The 24631-nt window shown below is 33.3% G+C and overlaps 1 protein-coding gene across 1 annotated transcript in view; it reads right to left on the bottom strand.

Moving 5' to 3' along the window:
• The window catches only part of CSMD1 (CUB and Sushi multiple domains 1), a 1056389-nt gene that overhangs the window by 111662 nt on the left and 920096 nt on the right, over positions 1-24631 (bottom strand). The window contains exons 38-41 of the mRNA XM_050972940.1: positions 17680-17798; positions 12134-12203; positions 10031-10147; positions 6001-6210 (exon numbers count right to left, since the gene is read on the bottom strand). Coding sequence (XP_050828897.1) covers positions 6001-6210; positions 10031-10147; positions 12134-12203; positions 17680-17798 — 516 coding nt within the window. The remainder of the gene's footprint in view (positions 1-6000; positions 6211-10030; positions 10148-12133; positions 12204-17679; positions 17799-24631) is intronic.

The raw sequence follows: 24631 nt of genomic DNA, 5'->3' as shown, positions 1-24631 counted from the left end.
ATTCCTAAGACTCAGAAGCTCCATCATAAATATCTTTTTTACAAAGGCCATCAGATTCAACTCGTTTAAATCATGTTTTGTGGGTGCATGAGTATTTGGGGAAGAAAGGGATGGCAATCGGCACATTTTTCTGCTGACATATTGCTCAAACTCTCAAATATATAAGAGTAAGATTCTTACTTTGTATTTAGCTTTATCTTATATTGAAATTCAGAGCAGACTGAACATAGTCTTACAGTCTTAATAATAGGAACTAGGACTTCCATACCAAAAATAATACAAATCAAACATTTATTCTGCTTCCCTTAAAGAAGTTCTGAAGGGAAAGTTATGTAGGAAAAAAAAGATGTTCCATAAATACTAAAAGCTGAGTAATGAGGTAACATTAATATGGAAAGGAATTAAAACCCACAAATATGTCCTATGAACCATTAGACTAACTGTATTCTTCTGTGCACTAAATTCTGTTATGAATCCCTCAAAGGCCATAAAAGCTATTTATTTCTTCTGACCTGGCATAACAGCTTGCCAATCAGACTTCTGTGACTGTTCTTCTCAGACCTAGTGTACAGAGACTGTTTATATCTCAGGTATCGAGATTTGACATATTCAGGGGTCTCAGAACCTCAAGATCACCAGTCAAATGACACATAGAAATGTTCTTCTAAGTATTTGTCACTGTTTCCTCTCTTTGCTCTTTTATATGTGGCAAAACTGCAACACACACAACAAAAGACAGTCTTTCTCAATGCTTCTCTTTTTTAACTAAACTCTACAACACTTATTTCAACAGTAGAAAATTGTAAGTAAACTTAAAAGTTGATCTTTTAAAAACCAGGACTTTGAAATCAGGACTTTCATTATCTTGAAAAAAAAATCTAATTTTTTTCAGTAATGCAACAGGCAATCACTGTGAACTTCCTTCTTGCTGCAAGTGAAACAAAAGATTCCACAACACACAGAAATTTAGCAATCCATATTTAACAGCATGGAATGTCCATGTAGCAATTGAAAAGCTGAAAGGAAATAAGAACATGAAAATATCAGAGCATAAACCAATAAGAATCTGATCAGCAATGGTACTGGGAGCTGTAATTTCCCCAGGGTTCTGCTAAGGAGACAAAGCTTTTTTTATGCATTCAGAAATACACAGTGCCTAAGTGATTTAGGTTATATTTTCAAATCCTGTCCTGTAAGAATTCATGGGCTCAAGGACCAGCACTAGATCCCTACTAGTATGGATAGAAAGTATTTTACAGTTCTCAGTGTGAATTCACTTTTCTTCTTCCCAAAAATAATGTGTTCAGAGTACAATCCCAAGCTATATTAAGATTCAATCTCATAACCATTTTTCTACCTTTGGAAAATCAGTAGAAAAATTGAGAAATAGCATAATTAGTTTCATAATTCACTCTACAGTGCTCATATTCTTTGCTTTCCATTGAGATGAGGGATTATCAAAAAACCTTATCCTTCATAAAATGCTAAGATCTCCAGAAAACTTCTTTTTTTATAGCATGCAAGCTTGATTGAAAAAGCATAGCCATCACCTATCTCTCTTTATTTTTAGATTGCTATCTACAAAAAAGGTATTTACCTGGCAAAAAAAGTCTGCTACCTCAGTGCCATTGTGTATTGTATTCTGGTTAGCAAAAAAGGCAATCATTTTCACTTAAAAAAAATTTGTCCTTGAATTGAACTGAGTTTAGTACCATACAGTAAAAACCCTGAATTTAATCACAAATCCCTTATAGTGTAATTTAAATACAATAGATCAAATTAGAATTAAGCTATGCAAGTTTGTGGGCACTCCTAATATGTAACACATTCACTAATATGCAACAAATTCACTAACTAGAATGGATTTGGCAAATGTGACTGTAACTATGGATTCTTTTTGCCCACTCTTCTTTTTTTTTAAGGGTCAATTAAATTAATTTCACTATTATCACTATTAGAAAAATAATGCTTTTCTTTGTTAATAAAACTTTTTTTTCCTCAGTTATAATATATTTGGTCATCCAAAAATGAGATAAATTAGAAGCAGTCTGAATAAAAATATCTGGTCAAATGTATAAAGATGTCAGGAGCTCAGCTCCATTTGCTTAGCTTTGCAAATTCATTTCTAGATATTACAAAAGTGGACAACTTAACTGTGTGAGCATCAACTGGACTAAAAATAAATTCTTAGCTTTCAATATATAACAGTACTCCTTTTGCCTATAAGAAGATTTTGAATGTGACACCCATACCAATCTCTCATATTTCATTTCCCTCCCACATTTATATACCATGAATAGCAGTTAGGGAAGACATTGCATATAAATTGAGTTGTGACAAAGAATATTCTGACTTGGTAGCCAGCAAGCCAAACTGAATTGGTATCTATGGAGTAATGCTGCATCTTTCTTCTAGACAAGGCCTTTATATCAGAGCTGTGAGATATGACTGAAACTGACCCAATGGTTTCAAAATTGTATAACAAAGATATACTCAGAAGGGTGACAGCTAGACAATACAACAATGCTAAATTCCATCATCCGAAGAAATCAGGCTACAATTCATGTGAGATTTGATTTACTGAAAGGAAAACAACACTTCTAATAGGGAAGAAAGAATAAGGAAAAGAGTAACATTGGAGTAATGAAAAATTATTTTTTAATTCAAGTTTCAGCAATTGCAGATAGTCTAAGAGGAAGAGACAGTAATTGAGAAACATAATAATAATAAGAGTAGGAAAATCCAGAAATAATCCATCAGAAAAGAAAACTAAGTAGCAAGGGCAACAAATGTGGAACAGGAAAAGGAAAGTCAGTTATGAAAACTAACATATACTTTGTATGATACAAAATAAAGCAGACAATAAAATTGCTCATTTGTAAACCACTGGCATTTTCTTTCAGAAGGCAAGAGAAGAATAGGGAATACACTGAAACAATACTTTCCAAAATTCATAGATGATGTATACCTAATTGAGTTTTCAATTCTCTATATGTTCTAAATGATGCTGAGCAAGTTATTTTAGTTTAATAATATGAAGGTATAATATATGATGACCACAGAATAGCTAGATCTTCTCAGTAGAAATAACTAGTGTAATCTGTGATCTGAGAGGCAACAGAGTTGCTGCTTCATGAAGAAAAATAAGCACATGCAAGACAATTAATTTTTAAAGAAGAAAAGTCCCATATCTGTTTGCACAATGAAGAAAAGGAAGCAGGTAGAAGACAGAACAAAAGTAAATTATAAATTCAATAGAGTGAGCTAAGCTGGTATGTCCTAATCACCTAAAAATCAAACAGAACCTTTTTTTTTCCAGCAGTTGATTTTTTTAATTGAAGTGGATTACGTTGTCAGGTTTTTAAAATTTTTAAAACCCATAAATTTTTAATATACACACATATATTCATACACACACATATACATACAAACTAAAACACTGTCTCTATAGGCAAGAAGTAATACATAAAAATGAAATGCATGAGTTGTCTTTACAAAAGAAATTGCTTTGCTTTTGACTGATGGGAAGTAAAAAACTGGATGAATGTCTATGCATTTGGTAGTGCAAATATTAACATACCTACACTTTTTGTGAAATGAGATAAATACTACTTATATTTTTTATTTGAAATTATAATGGCACAAATATCACTTAATTTAACTGCATCTCTTTCTTGGCTCTGATTTTTTTTTGTTCAATTATAACTATTAGACTACTAACTTTGCTATGAAAAGTCTTATCAAATTATTACTATTGTTGAGAATTTAATACTTTTTCTGGATTTTTTTCTACAAGTACTTGGAAAATACTACTACAAGTTTCTGAATTTCAATGAATAATACTTTTTTGACATTTTCTTTATTTTGAGAAAACTGGTAACGCAATCTTCACATTTTTAAAAATATTTTATTATAAGGCCCATGTAATGCAAAATGTAATATTTCATAATACCTTGCTCTGGATTTAAGTGAATTGCTTTTCCAATGTTTACATAATAGGATAAAATTTTACACTGTCATTGAGTCACTCATGATCATAGTTTTGTTGACAGCTAGCAAGTAGCAAGTGGGAGAAGTAAAAAGCATGCAAGTTATCTAAAAAGCAGCTGGTTTTTACAAGAGATGGTTAGAATGAACCAAAAAATATATCAGTTCCTATTGTATCATGTCTTCTTCATCACATTCCTATTTATTTCAGAGTAGACCAAATAATCCTACTGGATTAAGTCAGAAAGGGAAGAATAGAAAAAAAGACTAATAAAACTATGCACTTGTTGCGTAAGCTGCAACACTGCCTCTGGAAGAACATGTTGTACAGTCTAAGAACAACATATGCTTTAACTACAAGTTTCAGGGCAGAAAATGCTATAAGTAAGGAAGAGCTTGTTGTGGCTAGGAAAAACACACTAAATAGAAACAAATAGAACAAAGAGTACTGGAAAATATATCATATGGCTTTGTATTCTACTTATTTGTCATTGCTGTAACTTGACAATCACAATTATTTTTGACTGCTCAGAAAGAAACTAAGACTAGGTGAGTGTGATGTGAAAATATTCCATACTTTTAAGACCATGTGACAGAAAAAATTCTACATATGGCAGAGGGACATGATTTCTTTTGGGCATGCTTTATGAGCACCAGTCTAACTCAGGTGTTCGGAATCTTCCTCACTGTCCATTGACTCCATAGATATGATCTAGCTATAAATCTCTATGTCTGTGTGTATGCAAATAAATGCTAAACTGGACCTGGAAATTATTGAGTTCACTGTCCTCAAAGAAGCTCATATGGTGCTGTATCTTCAGTTTGTGGCCAAAAGAATACTGATAACACAGGAATGTTCTGCCTTTTGCTGAACAACATCAAAGCCATCTCTGTTTCCCAGTGTGCTCTGCCCGTAAATAAACTGGGAATGAACAACAGGGGGGGTGAGGACACAACAAGGAAGATGATGTGAACTAACAAGAAATCATCCATACCACATAAAATCATTTTCATCAACAAAAGAGAAAAGAGGGGCACTAGAGACATTAGCCATCTTTGGCTGGGCATCAGTCTGCCTGTGGGAGGTGGAGAATGGTTGCCTTTGCATCGCTTTTGTTTTCTTTGTCCCTTCTTCACCTTATCCTTCACCAGTTAAACGTTGCTTTTTTATCCTTGTCTCTAAGATCTCTTGCTTTTAGTATTCCTTTCTTCTTCCCTAAGTCCCACTGGGGTGGGTAGGAGGTGAGCAAGTTTTTGGGTGGTGTTTAACTGCCCACTACTGTTAATCCCCTGCACATAATCAAGTTACCCAAATTAAGATCCTAGAATAAGGTGGAATAAATTGCCTCACAGATGTCTGAAAATTAAACCAGCCATTCCATTGTGTTAAACAGTTCAGCTCTTGTAATAGTGCTCAACTGTTGATAGTAAGACTATTTTAACACTTCAAAAAATATGCACAAACTAATGATGTTTTATTAGTCACTAGTGGGAAAACAAACAATCAACAAACAATGAAGATTAAGAAAAAAGCCAACAGTAAATGACTACAAAAAGATCACATTTTCAAATACTAATTACATGTGTTTGAAAATGGATATAGAATGTATTATCTGGTGTTTTTTCATTTCCTGGTAATTTTCACAGGAGTCTAGACTGCCAATACATAACATAGGGAATTATAAAACGTTTCACCTGAATATTTAAAATAACTGTTGCTCTTACATTACTCATAGAAAGAATATATAAATGGGAAAACAAGACAGTGAATATTAGAAGTATGAATTGGTAACAGCATAACTTAATAAAATGGAAAGGGTTGTTTGTTGTGTGACCTTTGGCAAATAACATCACCTTTTTCTTAGGCTTTTACATCAATAGAACAAAGATTTCAACTTAAGACAATTTCAGTTTTAAAAATTCCAACCTGTTTTTTAATAAAATCTACAGATTTTAAAATGCTATATAATATATACAAAACATATAAGGCTTGTTGTGTTAATTCATCCTTACCTTGGTATGTCAGCTTAAATCCTTGCCTGTTTTCTGAGTGATCACTGTAAAAATGGACAAGTGTTTCATGCGTAGTACTTAGCAAGGGTGATGGGAGATCCATTCCACTAAACTGGCCAATCATAGAACTGGTGTGGTGAGGCCCATTCTGAATTTCAAGGAAATCATGATTTGCTTCAGTCGAAAAATTCAGGAACTGAATGTGTGCACCTGTAGCATTGAGAAAGGAAGAAAAGTTTTATAACTCGTGTTGCCTAATAGTAAAGCATGGAAATAAAAATAAAATTATAATAGTTGTTACAGTTACTATATTTATACTTTAGTCACTATTCAAAGTAGGATGCTTGAGTTAAAGGAATAGCTGATAAGTATTGAAAGAGTTGGAGTTTCTAATATTTCATTACCCATAAATATTATACTCACACATGAAGGGACAAATTAAAGTAAGCCATAAAGTCACAACGTCAACACCAGGGATTTTTCATATTTCTAAACCAATCAAGAGAAAGACTCAAGGGAGGGGCAAATCACAAATCCTGCTGTACCATGGTATGGCTGGGACTCTGCCATCCCAAGTGCATCCCTGTAGCTGGGCTAAGGCCTCTCCCAGAGGCTCAGGATCAGCAAGGTTACTTACAGAGCGAATTTTCTGAGGCAGAAGTTTACCTGCCTAGTTCCAGCTATCTACTCTACCTCATTTTTCCTTCTCTGGGTCACTTTTATTTGGGTCCTTTTCCATCTAGCTTGGGCCAGTGTGTCTTTGGAGCCATTTTACCCCATATGCAGCCTTACAAGATGCACTGAACTCCAGATTGGAGACAGGGACTTCAGACAATTTACCACAGACCCTCTCCAAGAATCAGGTTCTTAAACAAGGCTTTTCAGTATTCAAAACATGCAGAACAGTTGGAAGTATAAGCATAATCTCATGGGAAGAGCTGTTTTGAAGTTCTGGCACTACTTCCTGTGGATTAAGGACTGGAAACCCAGTCTTAAACCACGTGAAGTTATCATATCAAAACAGAAATTAGGGATGAATCCCTGGTTTGGAGACCTAGTGCCAAGTAACTTGCAACTGCACTTTTTGGGCCTAACTTTGCTTTGGTAGACTATGAAGAACCAGCTGTAATAGAACAAAACAGAATTACTGAATGAGCCAACAAAGCAGTGTGAAAACAGTCAATGCCTTAACTCTGCTTGACATTCTTACTTAGCAGTAGAGACATATTCTTCATTCCACAAGAGAACATTACAGATTAATTACCAGAGTAATAGATTACCAGGGTAATGCACTCAGTCTTGTTTATAGCTGATTTCTTCACCTCTGTGGTTTTTATACCATTGATTGAATCAATGGTATAAAAAAGGATTTTTTTTTTCTACAAGAGAAATTAAACAAGCTACCAAATAAACTGGGTTTTAGAGAACACTTGTAAAAGTATGGGATATTTAGTTCTAGTGCCTTCTCTGACCTATGCAAAGTGAGAATTATGAAAACAGGTATTTCAGCTGCTGAATAACACTTTATACAGTGCCATCAATAGAGAGGTACAAACCAAACATATCAGAGCCATAATATCAGCCATCTCTGTATGATGTTTGATATGGCAAGTCTAACTTGAATGGAGTCACTAATTTTGCAATGCCCTCAGGATTTGAGATGAGGTAGGGCACCAAGCAGCCTGGAAACATCTTGATTTCAGTATCAGTGGTTCCCAATAGAGACTGGTTGTAAGCACCATAGAAATTATAAAGAATTGAGCATCCACTTAATATTATACCTAAATTGAGAAAGAGACAAGCAGATAATCAAATCTGGCACACTTGCATAAACATTATTTGTGTATTTGAATAAAAGTAATCTACTGTTATGAATTATTCTCTCATGAGCCATGGAGTACCTTTAAAACTGAATCATTCTAATTTAACTTCTGAGAAGGAATTTTTATGTCTAGTTGTATATATTCAGTATAGAACAGCTGTGTGTTTTAAAAGTATAAAAGTAGGTTTAAAGGTAATAAAATAAAAATTGACTACCTAAAGCAGTTTCAAATGTGCTAATTTCAATTAGAGAACAAACTGTATGTGTCCCCTCAAGCCTTAAATCCAAGTTTATACCATTTGTAAATATCAATTTGATATGTCACAGAAGAATTTTTCTACACTAAACAATTTCTTACATAAAATTTCATGGAATAAAACTGATAGGTACAGAAAATAAATCATTTTCTGATCAAACTACAAATATATTACTTTCTGCTTGAATCTCAACAGTATTTCCTCTCTCAGTCAAATGTACTCTGAATAATGAAAATTCTAATCTTTGGTAATTGCTTTAATAAATGTTAATTCATTCACAGCGACACAAGCTCAGTTTAAAATCCCAACAAATCACTTGAAAAATATTTATTTTCTATTTTAAAATATTTAGATTTTAGTAGTGTCTTTTTTTACATGACATATATTTTCATGTAATGACGAGAGCACTATATTTGGGACACATTCAGCTCCCACAATTTTAATGTTAGGCTTTGTTTAAGTACATAGTTTTTTTGATACATTAGAATATATGTAAAAAAACAGCTTTTCAGTGGACAAGCATACACTTCTAATTAAAATAATATCCAAGTAGAAGTAATTTGGGAAGGATCACATCAATTACAATTTTTAGACCTGATTTAAAGATATTATATATGGATTATGTAACAAATACTTGGGGAAAAATATCACTGATGGTGATATTGGTGGTAAAAAATGTCCTTTGTAGTATTTTTGAAGGCAATGATAGATCAGTGCAATTAACACTTCGTATGTGTTAACACCCTTACTAAACAAAACTCTTGTCTTTTCTATGTAGAGAATTACCACCACCGGAGACTTTCAGAGAAGTGAGAGAAGTAATAACAGAATGCAAGATGCTCCTGTGCAATTAATTAATGAAATATTTTCTACATGGAAAAGCTTACAGAAAAAGAGCAACTCTGAGACATAGGAAGGATTTTTCAAAGGCAGTACTGTAATAACCTAATTAGGATGACATTGCTTATCATTTATATTTCCCACAAACGTAGCTGGTTAATGTCCAACCTAGTGAAGGATGTTTTGTCTCTGGTTCTCCTACATCTATAAGAATATCTAAGGCTACTAAGGCCATCCATAATTTTGATGGATCAGTTTTACCAGGTGTTCACTGATAAAGGGCACTATTCTAAACAGCAGCAAAGTATTTCTTACAGATTAACTTAGTAAAATACTATGAAAGTAGTACATCTCACTACAGAAATCCCTCTCATGAATGAAAATGGAGAATATGGAAAATAAACAATTTTGTTTAAAGAGGAAGAGTAAATAGTAATGAGTTTTTAAAATTATTTTTCTTCTTGAGAATTGGCATTGAATTTACAGTATGGGACATGATGTTTCACAGCAAGAGAACTTATTCCTCTTTCAGTTCTGATAATGATAGAAGACAGTGTTTTGTACATGAACATACAGTATGACAATAGTTTTAATGTAAACCTAGAAAGATTCTTAGTTGGCAACTGTAATCTAGGATTTGAAATACAGTTGGAGAATGCTTTTAACCAAATTCATAGTTCTAGAAGTGAGGTTTTGTCTATTTTTATAGAACATAGAAAACTATTTTAAAAAGCACTTGAAGTTTGAAAAAGCACCATTATTAAATTTAGAAGTCAATTTACTTCATATGCTATATCTTCACGCCACGGATCTTATTTGCTTTGAAATCAGTTTCTGAGACAGGCTGAGTTACTAAAAAGTTATTCTGGCAAAGATATATTTTAAAATTGCCAACCATTTTCATTTCAAATACAACAAAGAATTATGTAAAGGTTCACAATACATCCACTGAATAAAATCTACTCCATATTGGAAGTAAAATATTTGTAATAATATAATATTATATATATATATATATATATATATATATATATATATATATATATATATATATATATATTTTAATTCTGATGGTTACAAATAATTGCTCCTCCAATGTAAGTTTACTTACCATATCCAATAGGCAGTAAAATTTTCCATGTACAATCTAAGTTACTAGGGTAATTTCCAGGAAAACCTGGGCTCAGGATCACCCCAGCCATATTTGTCAGTGTTCCACCACATTTAGCTATTAAAAAAAAAAAGAAAATCACAGTATCTTTTATTAATATTATTTCTTAGTATTTAAAATATGCTTAATTCAAAATGGATTTTTCATTTTGTTTTCATGACCCAAAAGCAGTAAAAATTATCATATTCAAAACACTCCTTATGAAGGAGGAAAAAAAAAAGGATGCAATTTAGAGCAAAATCTTTACTTAAGGTGATATGTTCACTGTAATATAGTTATAAATGTGTAGTTGCATGTACAGACCAGGCAACTCATTGTCTTAGCTTGGCAATTAAAAAGGTTAAAAGGTCTGCTGCTATTCTGAGATATGTTTCACAATCAGATAAACAGATCTGGAATTAAACTGAATTATGATCCCAAATCGTGGTGCAGCAACACATTTATTACTCAATATAACCAAAAATACACTTGCATTTAAAAACAAGCAAGGAAAAAAAAACCCTACCACGTTTATGCTTTAATTCAGAAAGAAGATAGACTTGCTGCATAACAGAATAATTCTTTGCTTTCTATTGGTATGCTTCTATTCAGCAAATTCATATGTTTGGAAATTGAAAACCCATTTTCATCATTTCGGATGATATAAAGCTGAGACATAAATACATGAAGCAACCTGCAAAAAAGTGGCTAAGTTTACACATATGCTAGGACACTAATATGAAGTAGGAATAACTTCAAGAAATCAAATTTTCTTGTTGTAATTTTATATTTTTTATTTGAGGAATCATTACTTTAAGGCCTGCGAGTCTTCATGCCAGGCATTACACTGACACATGATCTGATTGTGATACTGTGATGCTGTCTGTTGTAATATTTGTACTGATTTTGGCTTGCATTCTATAAAAATCAATATTTTAAGTGTTAGAGGCGAGAGAAGAGGGAGAGTTGTCTTTTAAGCTCAATGTTTTTAAGAAGGAACTATATTTAGTATGCAAGGTGAAACATAAGGTTACCATGAAAAGAAAAGAAACAACAGAAGTGTCTAAAACCCAAACCACCCATCCTTGAATACATTTTCCCTTTCTAAAACTGATTGGAAGGAAATGCATTGCCTTCACATCAATCAAAATTTACTCCTTCTGTGGAAGTTGGCAATACGAAATAATGCATGGGCTCAACTTGACAAGGAATCTATTTCACATTAGTGTTGTACACTGTCATCCCAATATTTTGAATTCCTCTTAGATATGAAACTAATAGGAATAGCTTTTGCTGATTGAGTATAAAAATTAAAAGCATTCACTGAAGAATGTATTTCAAAGCTAAAGTGACAGTACATTATGATGGACTTGTGCTTCTCACTCGTCCCTTCCTGCTTTTTCTTGAAATAAGCATACCAAAATACAGCAGAATCTTGGCTCTCTTAAATTTTGCCTAATCAAGAAAATGTACTGCAGATTATTTTCTACATACAGAAAACTCACATCTGTTTGGCTAAGGTCTAAATGTACTAAAAGGAAAATACTTTTTATCTTTAGTTTTCAACTGAGCATAATTTTACAGCTTTCTCAGATGGAAAGAGCCAGCCTTTTCTGGATCTCTAAAATTCCTTTTCATTTCACCACCCCTGAAGGCTTGGCTTCAGAGCTGCTCTCCACTGCTGCCTACTTCTTTAGGAAATCTCCTAGGTGCCCTGCATGAACTGCCTGACTCCTAAGTTTTCCAATCTGAGCCTGCTGCAAAAGGAGTCTCTTAACATCATGAAGAAGATTCAGCCTGATTCAAAGCAGATTATTCAAGAAAAGCTAAACAATGTTTAACAAATGGGTTTCATCCTTTGCCCACTCTCACAATATTTTTTAAAAATAGCATTCAATCTAATATAGACAAAAATATTGTTATTTTTTCCCATATTTCATAGATACAAATACAAACTCAAAAAAGTTTTAAATGAAGCAGAATTAAGTTGAAGACCAATGGGCATGACAAGATCAGGAGTTTCTTGTGATTGATGGTCAGAAAACTGAAAATGGGTTTCCATACCAATGCAGAGAGGAGATGGATAGTTCCAGCGTCGAACTGTTCCTGGCATACAAGAAATATGAGAACGGCCCTGTTTGGAAAGGGCAAAACATCAGATTACAGATACTCATTTATGGGACTTTCCTGAAAAAAAGAGCTACACAGGATCTCCTGAATAATCTAATCAGTGTATGTTCTTATTTCAGCCAACTAAATAATAATTTCTTGAATGAAACTCTACTTTCAAATATTTTTATGTTCTTTTTTTTCTATTGGATAAATGTTCTTAAACACAATTCCTCTGGTAACTTGAAAATTTCTTAAAAATAGAAGCAGCTAACTGTGAGCTCTCATCTGATTAGTTCATTGCCTGTTCAATTCCAGTGTATTCCATCTACAGCGCAAGCATAGTGGTTGAGTTTTATGCTGCAATCAGTAGTGAATCAACCACTGCTCTTAATGACCACTACAGACACGAAGAGGGATTTGTTCCTCATCTACTTGCTACAGATGTTCAATGTGGACCATGCCAAGACTGCCACCAACAAATAGCAGCGGGCCTTGACCTCTGACATGGCCTCACAACATGACCCAGTGCATTCATGCAACATCTTGGCAGACAGCTGTAGAAATAAAAGTGCCTCTTTATATATCTGTCTTGTTTAATTTACTCCGTCTATTTTTAAGAAAAATCACAAGAACCAAGCAGACTCATGTGGTGGCAGGAAGTAAATCAAGACATGGCTGTAACTTGCACAGTCTAATCCCACATACCTCAGGGTGACTGCCTAGGACCAAAATGCTCCCAACTTGTTTTCCCTAGGAACAGTTCAAACTGCTAACAGTAGCAGAAAAAGTAATCTTTTTTTTGTCAATTCTGTTCTTTGAGATACTCAGGTTATGCATTCTGCTGCTGAAATGCAGAAGCTGAATAAACTGGCAGGAGTGAGAGCAACTGATACAAAGATTGAGACACGGGACTGAGAACAAGGTTTAGTTTCTGTTTTGATCATTGGGATATAAAAACTTGTGCTAGTCACTTAAAATTCCTAGTTTATTGTTATCAGGTGCATTGTGAGTCTAAAATTTAGTTAGGCAGTGTATCAATATAATATGAACATTTATTTAAGTATTATTTGTACATAGAAATCATAATCTCATAAAAATAAGAAAAGAATGAATAGGGAAACTGCAGTAAAAGAAAATCCATTTGATGACCTTTCTTCCACACCATTTGGAATGTTTACACTCCATCTTGAATAAAGTTCATAGACAACCACATGGAATAAAATTCATTTAATTAATCATTTAGTTAAGTATATTTAGGCAATCATGTTCTGAAAGCCAAACTGAAACACATGCAGAAAATTACTTGGAAGGAAAAAAGGATCAGTTTTCACTAAAATAATGAAAATAAATTAGTCTTTTTCTTCTAAAAACAGTCCAAATTGATAATTCAATAAAAATCTTTTTCTTAAAAGCTACATTTTTAATGGAAAAAAAGTGTATGCACTTACTGTGTCATCTTAGTTAATTGCAAAATGGATGAGATTTTGAATAATTTAATTAATGCAATGTTCCCTGTTTCACTCCCTCTTTCTAGTTTTCCAAGATTGCATTGTTTTATTTGATTCTCTTTTTCTAGTTTTCTGTGATTGCATGTCTCTGATGTGAGTCAAGGGGGAAGACGTAATTTAACTACCACAGTCAGGAAAAACATAAAATAACCCATAAAAGATCTTTTGAAAAATAAAATTAAATGATTCCTCTAGCTTCAAGCTCTTTCCAACAAGAGCACACTCTGATTTCAGTCTTTTAAAGTTCCCTCCTGTGGGGAGACACTTAATCCTACAGCTAGCAATTACGTTTCTTATGCATCTCCAGGTAGTAGTTTGAGCTCTATGACTTTTCTGGTAAGTCTCAATTATAAACTAATCCACAGCTGATTGTTATTGCTAGCTGTGAATATGTTCTCAAAAGATTGAGGATAAATTCACAGCTAAAGAGAAAAAAAAAAAAAAAAGGTTACAAAAAGTTATGCTGGTCCATATTTGTTGAATAGGAATCATACTGTGCCTCATAGAACACTATTTCCATTATGATTTCTTTTTAATTTGGGTCCTATTTTACTCGTCCTGTCTGACTAACATGCTATATATATAGATATGCATGCACTTTCTTACAATAGAGTCCATACACCATGGCAATTTTAATCAATATTTTGAAGAGAATCAAACTGTTTTCTGTTGAATTTGGATATTGTAGATCTTTGTTTTACACTTTGAACAAGCTCATGAAACTAGGTTTTACACGTCAGCTTCCACAGCTAGGTGAAAAAGAGGTTTACAGTTGGAATATATACAGTTAAGGAACACTTAACTTTTAAGAAAGTATTAAATACTTTAATACTTTCTTAAAGTATTAAATACTTTAAGAAAGTATTTAATAATAGAATCCCCGTAAGTATACAGAAAAAAGTCCAGTTAGTCGTATGAAAGGGCTACAGATAAGACCTGCATATAGACAAAAGACATTATATGGTTTTGTGATAGTGATATACACAGTGTATTGAAATTTAGCTTTAAAACAGATGAGATTTTTTTTTCTGTGTGCAACTCTCTTCTTCACAAATGCATCATTATCTTATAATAATACTGCATTTATGAACTTGCATTCTGATTGTTTTGTAAGTAAGAGTAGGTCCAAAACATCAAGCCAGGGCTGACAATGTGTTTTTTCAAAAGGTTTCCTGTACTTATTCCAACCACCTCTGAAGTATTCATATTCTACTCTTATCCCTTTACATCAAGGTTTCACCAGTACTATTTTAAGTATGGACGGAATATTTGATGATGCTGTATCTTGAGCATATATCCATTTATAATTCATTTAATCAAAAACTGAATAATCATGCCCTTTTTTCGGTATGCAAGATTTAGGCATTTCTAAAAGTTGAAACAGGTAGGGATAAAAGAGCCTGCAATATGATGGGCAATACAAGTAGAGGTCAATAAATCTAAGCAGTTTCAAGTTTAATACCTGTGTTTTTCTTTGATATTACTAAAGGAGAATGATAGTTTAGGAATAAAGTTCCTGTTCTAACCCAAAATCTTAGTATGAATTAGTCCTTGGAAGAGTATGGCTGATTATCTCTAGTGTCACAATGAAAATCTAACCAGTTGATTGAGATTAGATGGCAGATTTTTATATTAAACTAATTGTGTTTTATGTTATTCCATCTCCATAGGAAACCATTAGTATAGGCTTAGTTTTTTCACTTATTTCCTATCAAATCACTGCTATAAGCGTAGCCATAAATCAGATGTTTGCCTAAATATATTTCAGTCATAACAGCTCAGAAGCAGGGACCTGGATCACAGCAAATAGGAACTAAACAAACACCTCTAGGCAATAATATACCAAGCCAACCAGCAGATATTGATCGTTTCACCATAAAGAAGAATTGAATAAAAGTATATAAAGAATTGCACATAACTTTTCTACAAATATTAGAAATAGGTACCTTTCTAAAAAAAAAAAAAAAAAAAGAAAAAAAATTACTTTTTTTTTAATCCAACAACTGTTAAGATACAATTATATTATTGCTGTGCACCCAAGTTTATTACAGGCTGACTTTCAGAGAGATTCTGCATTGAAATAGACTGTCCTGAATCTACAGATGAATAATGCTAAATTTAGCTTAATGCATACAAAAAAGCCCTAAAAGAACATATAAGCTACATCTATACTAACGGAAATGTGTAGGATTGAGTGCAAATGCACAGTTCTTTGTATATCTACCTCCTTAACTTTTTTCTTCTGAATTCATCTCCAAAAAAAGTTCCACAATGCAAACTGCATATGAGGAATAGTCTCTGGCTTGTAACAATTACTACTGTTATATTTCAGCTAGGCCAAAAGCATGCCAGCACACTGTTTCAACAAATAAATGGTGCTGAAGATGAAATTTCAGTTCCCATATCTTTGCCTCAGCTATAGCAACATTGGTATAGACACATAATATATCCTTTCATCATCTACTTAGTTTAATGCTACTTTGAAATAGAAAACTGTTACTGGCTCAAGAGTGGTCTTTAAATGAAAGTATGAATCCATTTTGGTGTCAATTTTTAATGACAGATAATCCTTCTGAAGGGGCCATGTCATAAAAATGTTATCAAATCTCTCATTTCTTACTGATATGCTAACTACAAATGATACTGTAAGGGAAATATGAAGTAGAGAAAATAAAGTTAAAATCTCAAAAAGTTTATGGGTTTATACCATTAGGTATTTTCAAAATATTATTAATTTTGAAAGAAAAAGCATTTAAGTAGTTCATATATGAACAATCAGCTAGGTTTTAAGTAACCCACAAAGTGTTCCATAAGCAATGAGTGCTCAGGGCAGATGGAGAATCGGCTTTGTGGTGGTCAAGTCGAATCTTTTCTAATTAGAAGGAAACTTGTATAACAAAATCTTTTTATGCTATGGATACAGAATGCTTCTAATGCAGGTTGTTTCATGTCATGCAATTCAAGTAAAAAGAATGAATTAGTTTAAATACTTGACCTATACCTTCTTTACATGAGTGAAAAGGTAAACATATTCCTGACTATCTAGAGAGACATTCATGTGCAAGTGTTCCCACAACCAGCCTAGAGGCAAGATGCTTAGTCTGAATCCTGCAAGAATTTGGAAGAATGGTAAGAAATACAGAGACCAAGAAATATCCTATATATGTTGTGGGAACTCTGAATTGGCAGGCCTCAGATGGGGAACTTTATCCTTGTAAGGAACAGAAGCTGTGATGCTTTGCCTTCTCTGATACAGGTTTTACACTGTCTTGGTTGGGACCTATTACCAAGCAAAAGTTTCTGAACTCAGGTGTTCTCAGCATATTTTACCAGTGGTGGACTACATTTAAACAAATTAGAGAAACTAGAGAGGAAAGAAAAAAGCTTCCAGTCTCAGATTTACAGAGTGCTGAAAAATCTACAAAGAGCACCTCAGTCATCTGTCTACCAAGGGAAACTAAACCAGTGTTTAAACAGAGAACCTCCCCAGTCAGTGAACTAATTTCTAATACTTTCCCATGAAAGATTTTTAAGAGTAGATTTAGCATTAAATAAATTTACATTAGAAATTAAATCCCACAATTCATGAGCAGAATATGAAATCCCACACTGTATTTCTACATTAACATTTCACCTAGATAACTCAATTCCCCAAAAGGAAAAATCTCAGTACCCTATAGTATAGTACTATAACAGTTTCTAGAGAAAATATTTTATCCATGTTATTTCAATGTCCATTTTGATGGCCTTTACTGCCTAATGGTATGTTGATCTAAGACAAAATTTCCCAGCCCAGATTTACTGAGGGACAGAAATGCCATACATTTGCAGCTTTATAATTTGGGAGTGCTCACATTGGCTCTACCTAAATCATCTCTATGTACACACTACAGACTCTTCATTAGAATATGTTTTGGACAGGTCTCTTGACATTTTATTGCAATCATTCCACAGTGTATTATTCAAAGAAAAAAAGAAAGAAAGAAATACCTGTAATGTATATCCTGGCTCACACTGAAATGACAAAACATCATTCACCATATATCTATCTCCTGATTTGATCCCATTGCTAGGAATTACTGGTTCTGGACAGGCAGCAAGGCCTACAGCTGGAAAAAGTAAAGACAAAGATTGAAAAAACATAGGTAAATGGACAGCATGTCTTACTTTATATTCTCCACCTTAATGAATTATTTCCACAGAATAATGGGTATTTAAGAAAACATTAATTAAGAATTAATTTCAACAATAAACTGAAATTTTGTTTAAAACACAGAAGTTTTCAGAACTGTTCTACAGAATACGAGTGGTATGCCTGAAGCACAAAGATGTGACCAGTTACCAGGTCACATTGCTATGACACACTACACAATTTTATAGTCTCCAAAGCAGTACTGTGTGCCCAGGAAGAACACGGATTACAGCAGTACTGTGATTTTAGTTTGTAAAAAAATCCTGGATTTTATTTGTTTGCACATTTTGCTTTATTGGCGTTTTTTAATCTTATCCTATCCTTGTGAAGGAAATGGAGAGAGAAGGATGGAATACACTTTATGCATATTCTCTCTTTTCAACAATAAATGAGCAGAATTGATTGATTTTTCCTTATTTTTAGGCAACTTCATGGACTATAAAGATGTTTAGACACTGAAATTTAGTACTTTAACCCAAACCTAAATCTCTGCATAGGTGTCACTGGATACTCTGTTCTTAATTATTTTTAAGCCAGGTGGGAGAAAACAAAAAATTAGTTTAACAAAGATTCTCCATGATTAGTAATTTCTCAAATTTGTTCACCTAATTTGATAACATAAAGTACAAAATTCTGCTTTTTGTCAAGTGAATATCACTGTTTTTCCTTGTGTGCTATCTAAGGAGTTTCGTAGTCAGCACTACTGAAAAATAAATATCAACTTTTCCAACTAAGTGAAAATACTCTCAATGAACAAGACAGTTGACAAACAGGAGATTAGATTAGGAAATTGTGTGCTTCTAAGATTTTCATTGCAAACACAAGGACCAGAAGAATCAATTTATAAGTTCATGGTCTGACAACAGAATCTCATTCCCCATATGTGAAAATCTTTTTGTGAAGTCAAATATCTGTATAAAATACAATTTTAATTGTTAACTCATTTATTTGAGAAAATTACTCCTGAAACATCATTATGCAGTTTTTATGTTTTATGAAAATATGATCTGTAGAAGAAAAAACAGAATGGAAATTATTTACACAACGTGTGAGAAGATGTTTTGAGAATTTATTAACACAAAATTCTGTAAAGAGCAGAGAAACATCATACTTTGCTGAATGTGATCCTGTGCATCCTTCAATTCAGTTGTGTGAAAAAAAAAGCCCTGACTACTATTCTCAATATCTTCCTATGAAATCTAACCTGTTTGGTGACAGTATCTGCAACTGGACCGTGTTTAGTACAGAAATTGCATTATATTTGACTTCATTCTGATACATGACATGTTAGTATGTTGTTCCAGATAGTTCATCATGAGAAAATATCTGATATTATTCACTGAGAACCTCGCCTTTCTAGAGAAATATATTTTTCTTACAGGTAATGTTGATCACACATTTTCTTTGAAACACTGTTTTAACTATATGCCATAAACCTTTATATATGTACTTTTCATCACTCAAATATAAATGATTTACAAATATTAAATGCACAAATAAAAATGTCACACAATTCCAGTCTTATTTAAGTTTTAGCTGAAGTAAATATATTTTTCTAATAAAGCACATGGCAGTTTGAAATAGCTTTTATAATTTCACAGGAAACTTGGATTGCTGTGACATTATTTTTTTCTTTCCTGAAATTAAGTTTTATGGTCCTGAATGTTCCTTGTTAGTCCTGTGCCCTTGAGTTTTACGATATTTCACATTTATCAGGAATGAAGACAATGACAAGCCATTCTAATTTGAGTGAAACCATCAAGGTATGAAGTACAGGCTTCATAACAAATGATGCAAGAGTTATCAAAAAATATTTCAAATTATCAAATAAAGAATTATTTAATAGTTGCAAATAATGGGACCTTCTTGAAGCAGTTATTTTGTGTACTGGAATTTAGGAAAATATCTAAATGGTCTTTAAAGATTTTCAGAAATTTCTATTGCCGAATTTACACTTTTTGATATTCTTCCAATATAATCAACTTTCAAATGATGCTATGATGACTTTCCATGGCCACTAGGAATCTCATGCGTGGTCACTATGTGGATTTGTAATGTTCCAAATATTCATGAAGATATTGCCATTAACTTCAGTGGTTTGGATTTTGCTGCAGGTTAACCACTATCATTCTTTTGGTCAATCAGTCTGTACTCCACAATACCATTTAGGTATTTGTATCTGAAAAGTTTCTTTTGGTATAGGTACTAAATAACTGTTATATGCATTCACACAAACTGTTACAGCCTTAAATGAAGTGTAATGCCCCATCTCAGTAATTCAAAGTATCATATACAGATTGCTGTTCACTATTTTGTGAATCCAGTGTTCGGGTGCAACTGAAGAAAATCAACGCTTATTTCTGCATTTTCTTGCCCTTCTCACTCTTGAATAGAAAATAAAATTTAAAAGGATCTGTTTCAAGATAACTGTTATTAAATAAACAAGCACCTAACAAAGACACAGTGACTAAATTGCTCACAGTTGTCAATCTACTTGCTGAATTCTGTGAATATAAATTTGAGGTTCACTTCCTGTCATCAAGAAATTTGTATTTTGGAACTCAGCATTCCTTTATGTTGAGAGTAACTGGGCTGCAGGCTTGGATATGTATGAATAAAATTACTTGTACATATTTTTCTGAGTTACAAAAACAGCTGTAACAGTGGCTGCAAAGCAGCACGAATCATGTGCTTGTTATATAGCTCATACCATCACTGGTCGAACAGCATACAGAATTTAAACAGACTATGATCAATTGAAAACCTTCCAATTAGCTTTCTATGTAACTGATATTGTAGTGTACTGTGTATTTCTCTTCAACAGATTCTAATAATTACGTAAAAAACTTGTTTTCTGCTAGCTGCTTATACTTTTCATAACATTTTGTATATACTGCTTCTTTGGTCTGAAAAATGATGCAAATTATAGAATATTCTATCAGAATATCATAAAACACTTTGAATTCCTTTGATATACCTGATATTAAGAAGCAATATTACCATCCCAAAATCAAGAGAAAGTTGAAAGCAGAATCAAATACTATTCTAAATCCTCAAAACTGTTATTCTAACCATTCCATAATACCACCCCAGTGAAGTCTGAAATTTATTTAGTTAGAACAGGTCCAAACATCAAAAGAATGCTTGAGAGAAAGCAAACAAATTCTGGTATCTGAGGACAAACTTTGATCTTAAATATTCAGAGACTCAGGAATACATTATTAAACTAGGTTGTATGTGAACAGTCTTTAATACAGGGAAAACATGTTAAATGTCAAGTCCAAGCAATCAAAAAAGGAGCAAGGATATCTTAAGTGCATGCTTTTCAGAGATCAGCTTCTGCTATGCAGTACAAAATAGAACACATCAATGTCAAGAGTGATAACCCTCTCCCTGACCTTCTTCCACTTACTGTTTGCTAAACACTTTCTTGACTGCTGTGGCTTAAGACAAATATGCTTTACTTACATAATTATATCCATGCCTACAATTACCTCAAATTCTGTCCAAACATCACTGCCACTGCTGGCAGAAAGAAAACCCTTGCTGGCATGTCTGACAATGTGAATGCCCATTAGTGTCCATTTCAGAAAGCTGAGAACTGGACAACACCAGAATGTCTTGACAGCTGGACCAAAAGTCATTAGGCTTTCTTTTTTGAATTCCTCCCACCCTATGCAGCTAATGGAAACATATTATGCTTTACTATATCACAAACATCAAGCTGGAGTGAATTGTTCTTTCCATTTTGATGAGGGTGTATATCAAAATCCAAGCTGTCCCTTTCAAAGCTTTATGCTTCAGACACTGGCCTAGAAAATGTCTTTATCTCAATGAGTTACTTCAGAGGGGTCAGACTCTTGTCAACATCTAGTAAGTTGCACAGATATACTGACAGGATCAGGACCTGCTAAATTAAAAATGGCATGTTTATGATTCACACCTGCTTTAACACAGAGAAACAGAAAAGACTTGCACTAAAGAGCTACATTAAAATCCAAATTGCATGAAAGATCTTAAACTGGACCTGTGAAATACAGTATGTTACTTGGAAGAATATTTTTTCTTCTCTGCTAGTCTGTTTTTTATCTTTAATTTATTAGATATCTTCATGATAGAGAAGTACTACAAAAGACAGTCAATTTCTCTCTAGTTCCCTTACCAGTGTACCCTTTATTTCAGCTGCCAAGAATCTTTAACACTTGAAAAGACATGATAGAGTGGCTTCAGAAAAGGAGATGTTGGTTAAAAGTAAGATTATGTTCTCATAAACTAAAAGCTTACAAAATGAGGGATGCTGACCTGTGCCATATATCCTAATTCAAGATAATACAGCTGGATGACAGTATTAAAATAATGATTGCATAAAAGAACATTTTTACTGAAAAATTGAATTCTAATCCCTAAATTTGGAGAGATGGATAAATAGATAGACAGTCAGACAGATAGATAGATAGATAGATAGATAGATAGATAGATAGATAGATAGATAGATAGATAGATAGATAGATAGATACTCAGAGACATTTGAAAAGGTGGCCAAACCTATATATCAATATTCAGCGTATATTCAGTATTTGCTAAAACAAACTTGACTTTAACTGAGAAGTTCAAGCAGCATGCTGAGAAAAACATTCAGTATTTCCAGAATTTTTATTTTTCAATTTGTTTGAATATTAAGGAAAACTTTTAAACTACCACTGAATAAATACATGAGGTTTTAAGACCAAGCTTAAAAGAACAGCAACCACAAATGCAGTGGAATGAAACAGTCACATTTCCAGAACAAACCATTTGGATAGTTGATTCCTTCACTCATTAGATTAAAAGTAATTCAATCAAATAACAGGGATATTTATTCTCCCTAATGTTGTACATATTAGGAATGCAACAAAACACTCTTTGATTTGACTTTCTGGAAGTAGTGAAAACAAGTATGTTTGCTATTGATTCTAGCACATGCACATGAAGGATTAGTTAAATTATTAATTCTTGTCTTTTCTACAGTAATCTGTTGTATATTTTACTGCTTTGTTAGGCGTAGGTTGCTGCAACCAGTTTAAAAACCCACAGCCCTTCTGTAATAACAGAAAACATCACATAGTAGCCCTCAACAATACTTACAATTCTGTTGTGACCACAAGGAAATTTTTCTACAGCACTGACCAATTATTTCTTTTAATATGAGTTTGTGTATCTGACTTGAAAAACAAAATGAAACCAAAACCCAAACAAATAAAAGAGCAAAACAAACAAATCACAATGAAACAAACAAACAAAAAAATTCTATGTCATCAGTCTGACAATAGAGTACAAATTCAGTGGACCACTTCACTTGGGCAAGTGAGCTTTTACATTCTTGATGTCTAAAACAGAAGATCCTAAAGTAAATTGCAAAGTTATATTATTTGCCTTAAGACTTGTGTGTTTTTGAAGGCTACAAAGGAAACCTGCACTGCCTAGATTAGAGATAGTGTTAGGTTTGCAGGAGCAGACTGTCCAGATCCTTCCCATAAAAATAAAGACATACATAGAAAAAAACCTACAAAAGGACAGGGCAAGAGAAAAAAATTGCTAAAAAGAAGAAAATATTTCAATAAATAAAACTATTCTTATTCAAACATTTTGATTATCTTGAAATATTTATGATTTGAATAAGTTTTCATCAGTGGCTGAAGCTTGCATAAAGTATTTATGAATTTCTATAAAGTTATTTCAAAAAAATGTACAGTGGGTAATATAAGATATGAGATCAAATGATAGCAAGCTAAATATATCTTACTGGAGTAAAGTTTTCCCTAACATAGTGATCCAAACTCAGGCATATTTATAGCATTTACACTGGTGAAATATGTTCTAAATAGAAATACTTCTCCATTTATTCTAAAATATGATGTGCAAGTTGTAGAGGTATAATTTTTATTGTGAATAAACAATATAGTAGTGTCTTAAGGACACTCTCCTCTGTTGTGCCTTGCTCCTTAGAATTTCTTCTGGGATGAAGGGAATGTTCCTAAATAATTCTCACTTTCTAATGCTGTAATGAAGACTTTTTATAAAAGGACATCAGGGTTTTGCAGAATACTGTAATGGTTAGTTTATAGCAGTTTCAATTACTACCCTAATTTGTAAATTATGTAAAAGGTAAGGCTAGATTAAACACTGCTAGGTCCACCTTATTTCTTTTATCCCTGATGTAGTCTGCTGATATAGGATTTGAATATATAAATTCGGACTCAGCTTCTTATTGTGAATGGATATTTTCTGCTAGTATCTATAGTAGGAAAACTAATTGTCTTCACTCTAATTCCTGACTGTCCTTCCCTAGAGAATTATTTATATCACAGACTCATAGAATATGTTTATTTGGAAGGGACCTGAAAGGATCATCAAATTCAACTCTTTGCTCTGCACAGGACATCCCAAGAGTCACATCACATGACTGAGAGAATTCTCCAAACACTTATTGAACTCTGTCAGGTTGGGGCTGTGACTGCTTCTCAGGAGAGCTGTTCCAGTGCCCAACCACCCTCTGGGTGAAAAATCTTTTTCTAATATTGAACCTACACCTCCCCTGACACAACCTCAGACCATTCCCATGGGTCCTGTCAATGATCACCAAGAAAAGAGATCAGGGTCTGTCCCTCCTCTTGCCCTCACAAGGAGCTGTAACTGCAGTGAGGTCTCCTCTCAGTCTCCTCCAGGCTGAACAGACCAAGGGACCTCAGCCACTCTTTGTATGGCTTTCCC

The sequence above is a fragment of the Serinus canaria genome, chromosome 3 (genome assembly GCF_022539315.1).
Source record: "Serinus canaria isolate serCan28SL12 chromosome 3, serCan2020, whole genome shotgun sequence".
Taxonomy (NCBI): domain Eukaryota; kingdom Metazoa; phylum Chordata; class Aves; order Passeriformes; family Fringillidae; genus Serinus; species Serinus canaria.
Note: the sequence above shows the minus strand (reverse complement) of the source record. Positions and strands in the feature narration are given on the sequence as shown.